At 42.5% G+C, this 11,349-nt stretch overlaps 1 protein-coding gene across 2 annotated transcripts in view; it reads right to left on the bottom strand.

The window, feature by feature from the left end:
- Positions 1 to 920: 920 nt before the first annotated feature.
- ADAMTSL3 (ADAMTS like 3) overlaps positions 921 to 11,349 on the bottom strand; it is a 2,197,206-nt gene continuing 2,186,777 nt past the window's right edge. Inside the window, exon 31 of one of the 2 annotated variants that reach the window (XM_069222572.1) lies at positions 921 to 1,874. In XM_069222572.1, the coding sequence (XP_069078673.1) occupies positions 1,765 to 1,874 (110 nt within the window). In that variant the 3' untranslated portion in view covers positions 921 to 1,764. The remainder of the gene's footprint in view (positions 1,875 to 11,349) is intronic. The other variant, XM_069222573.1, reaches the window with a different exon arrangement.

Here is an 11,349-nt window from a genome sequence, read left to right as displayed (position 1 = left end):
TGCGCCACAATTAGCGTCATATTTTTTACGCTAATGTGGCCCAAAGAGGCCAAAATCCTTGCACCATATTCACAAAGTTGCAATGTGCCACTTTTTAACCCTTTGCGCTACATTATGGCTTTGCCAGGCATAATGTATGCAAGGTGGGCGTTCCCCCATTAGAGGGGCGAAAACAATGGCGCAAGGAAATCTAAGAGATTTCCTTGCGTCAATTTTTACATCATTTTTAACGCTTGCTCAGAGCAAGCGTTAAAAGGAGGCTTACATTATTTATAATGGGCCTCAGTGTACTCTGCGGGAGTAGTGCCAATATTTTGGTGCTACTCCTGCAGAGTACATTGATAGCGTCAATAAATGTAATGCTATTGCCCCCTACCCTGTGCCATGGTGAGCAGTATCTTAGACAAGGCGCACACATGGTGGCGGTAGGGGGCACTAAGGGGGGCAAAGAAAGTGGCGCTGCACTTGGTGCAGCATCACCTTCCTTAAATACCTTAAATATGCCCTTTAGTGCTCTATTCCACACTTTTAGCAGCACCTAAGTATAAAAAGGAATTGTGAGACGTGTTTATAACATGCTTTTTAATGTAATCTTGCTAATCACTCTTATTCTATCCCTAGGCACACCCAGTGGTATAATGTAAGTTACAAACTGCGACTACATTTACAAATAGTTAACAATTTGAGTAGCAGGTGTTAAATTCGCTAGAGTAAATTAAATATTTTCTAGGAATAATCTAGACTAACATCTAGAAAAAATCCTCCCTGTATCATGCTGCGGCTATCTGCTTTTAAATCTTGTGTGACAGCCACATTGTTAATTCTGAGTTTGAAATACTGAATTTTACAACTTAGATGTTCCAGGTGTTGCATTTGACCGACATATTCAGCCAGTGTTATATTGTTATTCTTTTTTTTTTAATTTCTAAAACACCCGCACTAGTGCCTGCACCGATAAACGTAACATGAGTACTAGATGGTGAAGTGCATACAATGTTTTTCATTTCAACATCTGTAACAAATGAATCTAGCAGAAACCATATGCACGGATAGAAAAGCAAGCCTCGCGTCTAGTGTTCAATCTATAGGGGGAGGGGGGGCGGGATAATTATGTCACACCGTTGAATTGATCACTGCATAGAATACTTCAAAAATACATTTACGGAAAAGCTGAAACCTGTATACTACAGACCTTATAAAATGTCTCAGCGAATATATATCTCTGAATCTCACTGACCGCAAATCTTAATGACATTTGCCCTGTGAGGCACTCCGTCAATGCAATAAAAGGAATGCAGTAATTTCCACGAGATACAGTACTTAAGAGTCAAACACAGTTTCACTAGATGGCAGCAATGCATGCTGCTTACTCTTAAAGATGTCCTTAAGGCACTCCATGGTGCCCTATGTTTACAGAATGCACTGAAATAATTGTCTACAAGGCCATTGAAAAAATGCCCAAATCATAAAAATTTCTCTCATATAATATGCATAAAAAATGGTTGCACGAAACAAATCTGTCCATATCAATGGTTAGTGTTGTGTTCACTTGTTGCAGGTTTACACCAAATGTCAATTTCTACACAGCAATTTCTGTCTCGTTGCAGGAGCACCGGCCAATCACACCTGCACAGCACAGCACGGACCTGTGTGAATTCTGTAAGCCAAACCCGATTATGCTGATTTTGACCCAAAGTGTAAGAGTCTTGTTCGCTATTTACATATTTTGTTTATGCAGGATCTGGTGTCCCCTTCACTGGAGCGTTAGGCTTCCCGGCATGACTCGCAGCACCTTTGTTTGTAGAGGTCTATAAAGCATAGCTTCAGGTGCTTTACAAATGTACAGTAGTGGGTGGTGTCTTTGCATTCTCCCTCTGAAAAAAAAATACAATGGCAATTTAATATATGCTTGAAAATATTCCCCAAGAGATTATGCAAAAACTTAAACCCAATAGTAGAAATAGAACTAAGCAATTCGATTAGATAAATGTTGACATTTTCACAGGTATCACCCCACCCAAGGAAAAATATGGAAAAACTGAACAAATGTGATGAATGAAGGACTACATTGTTTTCTATTACAAACGTAGTGCCTATCTAGTCGTTTTTGGAGCCTTAAATGTATGTATTGTGAGCAAAGGTGTATCAAAATGTATCCATGACCTTTAAGCCACTGTGCGGCCCAAACTCATTTGAGGTGTAAATGCCATAATCCAAGTGGCTTCATAATATGGCCTGACTGAAGCGGAACAAATAGACTAATTAATTGATTAATTCAAATATTGCTTCATGGCCAAGATAATTCAAGAAGAATGTTAGAGCTACAATCAAGGTACGAGATAAACAAAGGTCAGAACATAAATATAAACTATAACACATTTAGAAGATAACAGCGCGTTAGGATTGGCAGACACTGGCAGACAAAGAAGTGTAGTGAAGCGTTCAGTCCTTAAGGTAGCTAGACAAATAAATTAAATTAGCAATGCTCCACATAGAATGAGGTCACAAAGAGTAGCACGATTAAGTTTAAGATGGAGTGCAGGAATCATTTAGATGACTAGTAGTTTGAGCAATAGGTGGTTTTTCAGTCAGTTTCTAAAAGATGCAACGGAAGTGCAGTGTCTGATATTTAAGGGAATGTCATTCTTTATCTATAAAGCAATACCGGATATGCAACAGGTTATATCGATGGCAAGCTATGACATTGCTTGACACTGGTGGATGGGTGCCCAGTGGCAGGCAGGAAGCAGTGGACAAGACACATGTGACAGAGGTACCAGTATGGGTTCATAATCACAAGTTCCAAGTAGCAGGATCAAGGCGGGCAGACTGAGAAGCTTCAAATGACCCTCGCTGAATGTCCCATGAGCAGCCCGGACTGAATGTTCCTGGAAAGGCCCAGCGCACCGTTAATGTGAGCTCTGCAGAGGTGACTGAGAGACAATTGCTTGGTTACAATGTATACAGGAAGCAGGTGTGCCACAGAGTGGGTGTCCTGCTCAACCCAGATTTACCAACATGTTTTCACATTTAGGTCCATATGTACGAACACTTTTTCCCATAGACACAGAATGGGTAAAAACCTTTGCTACATCTGGCCCTTATAATAAGGAGGAATGTTATAAGCTACAGCGCAGCAACCAGAAGGGTACAGGCACGAGGCAGCAGATGACATGCACAAAAGCCTTGAATGCAGCCCAGCTAAAATTGTAGTTGTTTCGGGGGAGGCGTGCGTGGAAGGCCTTATATTTGTATTTCAGTAAGTGAGGAAGGTAGGGTCAGTTGCAGTTTGACTAAATCAGCAGTTTGCTCTAGAGGGCGGCCTTATTTGCTAAACAGAGATGACGAGAGCCCTGGCTACAGTGTTGGATTGTAGAATGTGACTGAAAACAGGGCTCCAGGCAACGATTGATGGATTAATAACCCCATGTTTTAAACAGAGCCCCAAACCCTCCTGCCTGGGTGCTGGATTTAGTGGTTACAGTTTATCTCTCAGAGTTGCCTCGTGAGAAGAGCTGTGAGAGTTGATCCTGGGTATACATTTTGAATTTTCAGAAATTGCAATTTTAAGAGGCTGCCAACATTCAGTGGGGAGAGTTTGCCAATATGTTTTCAAAATATTTTAAATGCCCCTGACAGAGGCTAGCTCCTCAGATGGGAGAGGGGCAGTAGCAGCTACCTTCCTTTTGAGGCTATCACTCACCGTCACATAAAGATCTGCTTGTGCCACCACTGATATGGGGTATGCAAAATAGGACTTATTTTTTGGATTCCAATAGATACACACAGTATCGGTCAAAGGTGAAAGGCTGGTCAGAGGAATAAGTGGAAGCTGCAGGCGGATGGAGACAATGTTAAGCCCTTTGAGGTCATAAAGGCAACAATTATTTATAATATACATTTTGCAGCTCCTAAATATATAGGCCCAGGGAGACAGCCCAAGTAGGATCTTGGAATATTTTATCACCCAAATTCAAAAGTTCAAGAGATTTATCTGCATTAAAGTTTACACAGGCATGGGGTAAATGCACAAGGACAGACACCCAAGATGGTGCCTCGGGAAGTAAAAGGGTAGGGAATATGGAGTCTGCAATACATCTTGCAACACGAAAAGGCAGCAAAGTCCCTAAAGATATATATATATAGAGAGAGAGAGAGAAAGAGAACACAAGAGATAGAGAGAGAGACAGAGAGAGAGAGAGAGCGAGAAGTCTGTCTCTGAGAGGCTTATAGTCTGAGAGAGTAACATGGTGGTCATTGTTAGACTCCAGCTATGCTTGGAACAGTTCGGTATAAACAGCTGTAGGAAAAAGAAAATGCGTATCATCCCAGTTGTATTAGGCAAGCTTGCGTTGTGATAAGGCCAATAAAATTTTATTTTTGAGATTTTCTGTCACATGATCCTGTCTATGGAGGGCATTGGAATGCTTTATATGAATCATAGTTGTCATTAGGTTAAACAGTAATGGTAATATTAATAACTTATTGCTGTATTATGTATCATCATAGAACAATGGCTCACAGATTTCATGTGATGCCATGATTCTACCATGGTAACAGGAGAACATTGAGGAGGGAGTTGAGGGTTGATTGTTGTTGAGTCAAGAGCTAAGTATCCTGGATGAAGAACTTTACAGAGGTGAACATATGATTCCACCTGTTGGGAGTGTGGAACAAAATTGTGTATTTAGCATATGAAGGGCATCTGAGAAGGAATTTAACCACGTCCTGAGTGAGAGAGTGTTATTGTTGGCCAGGAGTGGGTAGACAGGTTGAGAGTGTGGTTAACAATTGCCTGCAGTGTGCTGGAAGTGATAAAACCAAAACTGTCAAAGTGTTTTACATGTCTCCTGTTGAGATTCCCTCTGAGCCCTTGAAAAAAATTGGGTTTGGACATTGTTGGTCCATTTGAATTATTACCTCCATGAGAAAGTTTTGTTTGGTTTTGCTGGATTATACCTGAAAGTGGGTCAGAGCAAGTTGTGTAAATTCCACGACTACTAAGTAAAGGAGTAGCCAGAAAATTCAAATATCCCCGCTTTGAACTTGTGCTCTCATGACACCAAGCAAGTGAAGCAAGTAATCGCGACCCTCCCCAGAAGAGCTTACTTGTCTCTTCTATCAAAGCATCTACCCATCTTTTTAACATCCACTCATGATAATACCCATTTCACTTTTACATTTGTTAGAAATGGGGTCTTTGGTTGGCAGTCAGGGTACCCCCTGTCCAAGCAAGGGGCCTCACTCTAGTCAGGGTAAGTCACACACAATCCAAATTATCCTGTGCCCACCCTCTGGTAGCTTGGCACTGAGCAGTCAAGCTTAACTTAGAAGGCAATGTGAAAAGTATTTGTGCAATAAATCATGCAATAACACAGTATAGCACCACAAAAATGCACCACACAGTGTTTAGAAAAATATAGAATATTTAGCTGGATAAATGCAGGTCAAAACGATTAAGATTTGATCAGTACACTTTGAGTTGTCACTGTAGGAAATGATAAAATAAGGGCCATATTTATACTTTTTGACGCACAACTGCGCCAACGCAGTTGTGCGTAAAAAAAATTAACGCCGGCTAACGCCATTCCAAAGCGCCATGCGGGCGCCTTATTTATTGAATGACGTTAGCCGGTGCAGCTGACTGGTGTGCGTCCAAAAAAATGACCCACACCAGGCAGCGCCGGCGTAGGGGAAAATGGAGCTTGGGCGTCAAAAAATGGGGCAAGTCAGGTCTGAGCCAAAATATTGGCCTCAACCCGATTTGCGCCCTTTTTTTTTACTCCCAACCCCCATTGAAATGACTCCTGTCTTAGCACAGACAGGAGTCATGCCCCCTTGCCCAATGGCCATGCCCAGAGGACTTATGTCCCCTGGGCATGGTCATTGGGCATAGTGGCATGTAGGGGGGCACAAATCAGGCCCCCCATGCCACAAAAAAAATAATAATAATACTTACCTGAACTTACCTTAAGTTCCCTGGGATGGGTCCCTCCATCCTTGGGCGTCCTCCTGGGGTGGGCAAGGGTGGCAGGGGGTGTCCCTGGGGGCATGGGAGGGCACCTCTGGGCTCCTTCCGAGCCCACAGGTCTCTTAACGCCTGCCCTGACCAGGTGTTAAAAAATTACGCAAAAGCGGCTGGACGTCATTTTTTAAGGCCCGCCCACTTCCGTGCGTCATTTTTGCACAGGAGTTTAAATAAGGCGCACATGCCTTGGAGTCATTTTTTAGAAGGGAACGCCTACCTTGCATATCATTAACGCAAGGTAGGTGTTCACGCTAAAAAATGATGCAAACTCCGAGATCTTTGGCGCTAGACGGGTCTAACGCCAAAGTATAAATATGGAGTTAACTTGGCGTCGGATTTGCGTAAAAAAAAACTACGCAAATCCGGCGCTAACAGAGTATAAATATACCCCTACGTCTTTAATCTTTAAAAAGCAACAAATGTCTTTTGCAATCACAAAGTACCTCGTTTGCATTCAAATTCTCCGCAAGTGGCCGCAGAGGAGGAGATGCGTTGATTTTTCTGGTGCACACCGACGAAGAGTCGTTGAGTTTTCATGCAGGGGGCTTTGCATCGATTTCCGGCATGTAGTCTAGGATCCTCTTCGGGTTTTAGGATTTTTGGACGGCCCGGGGTCAATGTATTGAAATCCTGGGCGAGCAGGATGAAGTCACAGGAGCTGCGACAATCCGGTTCGGGATGCGTGGAAATTTCTGACGCCCAGCTGGCGCTTGTGTTGATTCCTCTCAGGGAGTCAGGCTGCGTCATTCCGGCTCAGCTTTGCGTTGATTCCATGGGCCGTGCATTGAAATTCCGGTTTCAACACTGGCGCTGCATCGATCTCCACTTCGGGGAGTCGGTTCGGCGTGCAGTGATTTTTTCACCGCAATGCAGGCTGTGCGTTGAATTTTCTCTGCACAAGAGTTCTTTTGTAGGTTGAAGTCTTATTGGTCCTGAGACTTCAAAGAACAGGAGGCAAGCTCTATCCAAGCCCTTGGAGAGCACTTCTCAGCAGATCCAGAGGGTAGCAAGGCAGCAGGGCAACAGCAGGACAGCAGTCCTTTGCAGAAAAGCAGTCAGGTGAGTCCTTTGGGCAGCCAGGCAGTTCCTCTTGTCAGTTTGCAGGTTCTGGTTCAGGGATTCTTCTCCAGTGGTATCTTGTCCAGAAGTGTCTGAGTTGGTAGGGTCAGAGGCCCTGTTTAAATACTCAAATGTGCCTTTGGAGTGGGAGAGACTTCAAAGAGTGGCTTAGAAGTGCACCAGGTCCTCTTTCAGTTCCATCCTGTCTGCCAGGGTCCCAGTAGGGGGGTTGGCAGTTCACTGTGTAAGGGCAGGCTACTGTCCTTTCAAATGCAAGTGTCAGGCACTCCACCCTCCCAGCCCAGGAAGACCTATTGAGCATACAGGTGTGACTAAGCATCCTGTGTTTGGGGTGGTCTGAGTGAAATGCACAAGGGAGCTGTCAAGTAACCTAGCCAGACGTGGATTGTAAGGCACAGAAGGATTTAAGTACAGAGAAATGCTCACTTTCTTAAAGTAGCATTTCTAATATAGTAATATTAAATCAAACTTCACTAGTCAGCAGGATTTTGTATTACCATACTAAATATGACATTGTTACTCCTTTCAGATCAGAATCTACCACTCAAACAGTATATGTCGGTAGTTCTAATGTTAGCCTATGAAAGGAGCAGGCCTCACAGCAGTGTAAAAACTAATTTAGTAGTTTTACACTACCAGGACATATAAACTGCACAGGTACAAGTCCTGCCTTTTATATACATAGCACCCTGCCCTAGGGTTTACCTAGGGCCTACCTTAGGGGTGACATATGTAGAAAAAGGGGAGTTTAAGACTTGCCAATTACTTTTAAATGCCAAGTCGAAGTGGCAGTGAAACTTCACACACAGGCCCTGCAATGGCAGGCCTGAGACATGGTTAGGGGGCTACTTATGTGGGTGGCACAACCAGTGCTGCAGCCCACTAGCAGCATTTAATTTACAGCCCCTGGGCAAATGTAGTGCACTTGACTAGGGACTTACAAGTAAATTAAATAAGCCAATTGGGTATGAGCCAATGTCACCATGTTTTAAGGACAGAGCATATGCACTTTAACACTGATGAGCAGTGGAAAAGCACGCACAGTCCTAAAGCCAGCAAAAATGAGGTCAGAGAAAGAGAAGAAGGAAGCATAACGTTTGGGGGTGACCCTGCAGAAATGCCATTTCCAACAACATTGTTATCCTTTCTGTCCTTCATCCAACCTTTAGTCTGTCACCATTCCATCCATTTGTTAGCCCATCCTTAACCAGGCCTACCCATCTATCTTCAAGCCTATTCATCAAACAATCCTTTCACTCAGTGATACATCCTTTCACTTATGCATCCCCCTTACATACATTCATCCATCCTTTCAGTCATCCATCCATCCTTTTGTCCATTCATCCGCCCTTTCACTCATGCGTCCCTTCACTCTATACATCCATCCACCCTTTCAATCGGCCATCCATGCTTTCACTCATCCATCTACCGTTTGACCCATCTATCCACTCATCAACCCATTAATTTACCCTTTCACTCATTCATCCATCTTTTCACTCATCCATCCATCCAACCTTTCACTCATTTGTCCATCCATTCACCCTTTCACTCATCCATCCATCCAAACTTTCATCCAGCCAGCCATCCATCTACCCTACCTTTCACTCATCCATACTTGCATCCCAGTCACCCCATCCATCCATTACCCTTTAACTCATTTATTTATCCTTTAACCCATTCATTCATCAGTTTCTCTCATCATCCATCTATCCATCCATCCATCTATCCTTTCTCTCATCCATCACTTTGCCCTTTCACTCATTCATGCATTCTTCCTCCCTTTCACTCATCCATCATTTTACTTATTCATCCATGCATTTATCCATTCACCTTTTCACTCAAACATTCATCCATCCACCCATCCATTTACCCTTTCACTCATTTATCTATCCTTTAACTCACTCATCCATCCATCCATTCGAAATTTCACTTTTCCACCCTTCCACCCTTTCACACAGCCATCCATGCAGCCTCCCTTTCATTCTTTTATCCATTCTTGCACTCAAATGTTCTCAATTCCATTCTTTCACTCATCAATGCATCCATCCATGCATTCATCCACCCTTGCACTTCATTCACTTATCCACCATCCAGTTAACCTTTCACTCCTCATCCATCCCGTTACTCACTCATCCAACCATTGTTTCATCTTCCCTCCATCCAACTTTTCGCACATAAAATCCATCCATTCATCCATTATTCATCCATCCATCCTCCATTCCATCTATCCACGTCACTCACTCAACTTCTCCCCCTTTCGTGTTAATTATGAGCCTTCGTCTGCCAAGTTGCAGACAGAAGAGGAACATCAAAAATCCCACCCCTGTTGTAGCTGCTTAAAGCGGGTGGTTAAGGACGCCCCGCTACTAAGTTTGTGATATAAGTTTTATGTGATGTTTTTGCATGTGAGGGTATACCCAAGACAATTTTAACAGATAATGGAGTACAATATGTCTCAGAGGAAATGTGAGAATTCTTTTATGATCTTGCTATAGCACAACATTGCTGTGCTTTGTACTCACGTCAAACTAATGGCTTCGTGAAAAGCATGATGGTAAAAGCATGTGCCCAAATGGCTGTGGAGAACAAAGCATATTTAATGCTGGGGCTTTGGAAAAAACTCTCGGCACATCGCAGTGCGCCCAATGCCATCACCAAAGTTTCTCCTTTGCAGTGTTTAAACGGGAGATTGGCTGGAAGTAAGTTAAATCCTTCTTGGTTGGAGTTTAAGATAAGTTTGCATACTGTTGGTTCACAGGCTATTAAACGGTATCAACAAGAGTACAAAAGACAATTTGATAACAGACATAGAATGTGAGAATGTGAATGGAAAGTGGGTGACGTGGTTTATGTGAAGAAACCTGTTTAGTCACCTAACGGCAAGATCAAATTTGTGAGTCCAAAACGTATAATCCAAGTGAGGAAAAATGTTGTGGTTGTGAGTGTTGGAAAAGTATGGAGTGTGTCACATTTATAAAAAAGTGTGAATAACGATGAGAACACAAGAGATTCTTTTGACGAGGACATCCCAATTGAGGAAAGAGGTAGGGTGCCAGACAACCCACTGGCTAGTGTAAAAATTTGCCCGGCTTATAAAGAGACATTTGCACTTGAAATATTATGTGTGGTCAAAAGGATAATTGAAAATTTATTTTAGTATGTTCCAAGTTTCAAATATATATTGGTGGAATTTATACGTTTTTTTATAGGTACAGTTACTATGTTCATTTGGTTTTTCTGCCTTCATTATTCCTGGCTATGTTTTTATCCTTCATATTCTAAAAGTTGTACATTTTCACTCATCCACGTTAACCCTTGTTGTTTTTGTTCCTTGTTTATTTTAACTGTCCAGATGTAGGGATATTATTTTTCATTTGCTGTAGGGAGATGTGTTGTAACCTGTATCATCATGGAACCATGGCTCACAGAAATTCAATGTGATGTCACGATTCTATCATGGTCAAAGGAGAACATTGAGGTGGGAGTTGAGGGTCGACTGTTGTTGAGTCAAGAGCTATGCTGATCTTGTGCTGCATGTTGGTGGATTAAAGAAGAAGATTTAAACTCCACTTTGCCTCAGGACTACTTCTTAACACATATGCATGTCTGGTACTGCATACAACAGTTTGCTTATTGCTAAGCACAGACAGTAAAAAACTTTTAGACAGCACTACAAAAGCCATAAATTACATATTTGAATAAGGAAATATATACATTCTTCTTTAGGACTATGGACTGAGGATTTACCTAAAGAGAAGTTTCGGTGATCGGCTAGAGAAAGGAGGGAGATGGTTGGGTAAAAGTAGGGAGACTGGGGAAGGTCTTCTGCAATTACATCAAATAATTACTCATGGCAAAATATGTTTGCCAGTGTAAATGTGTATAGCCTTGTCAGATATGTACAGTGTAAATATGTTGTCATTATGTTAATCAACTGACGGCTGACTTGCACCTTTGGGATGGGGCAGTGATATGACTGAGATTGTGTTGCTTCTCACAATAAATGCATCCAATCAGCAAACTGGAAGGTAGGGTGCACTATGTACTATTACCAGTGTGTGATCACCCACACTTCCAAGGAAGGTAAGGAGAGAGGACGCTACCTCACATTTGCACTAGATATTCGAGGACAAAGAAGGAACACAAAATAACTGCAAGTGACCACCCACTGGTATTTAGGAAGCCGGGGTTATCAGGTCACTTGTTCAAGTATGCTTGGAATATATTCATGTAGTCACACT

This window comes from Pleurodeles waltl, chromosome 3_1 (assembly GCF_031143425.1).
Source record: "Pleurodeles waltl isolate 20211129_DDA chromosome 3_1, aPleWal1.hap1.20221129, whole genome shotgun sequence".
NCBI classification, from domain to species: Eukaryota; Metazoa; Chordata; class Amphibia; order Caudata; family Salamandridae; genus Pleurodeles; species Pleurodeles waltl.
The sequence above is the reverse complement of the archived record's forward strand: the minus strand, read 5'-3'. Positions and strand labels throughout refer to the sequence as shown.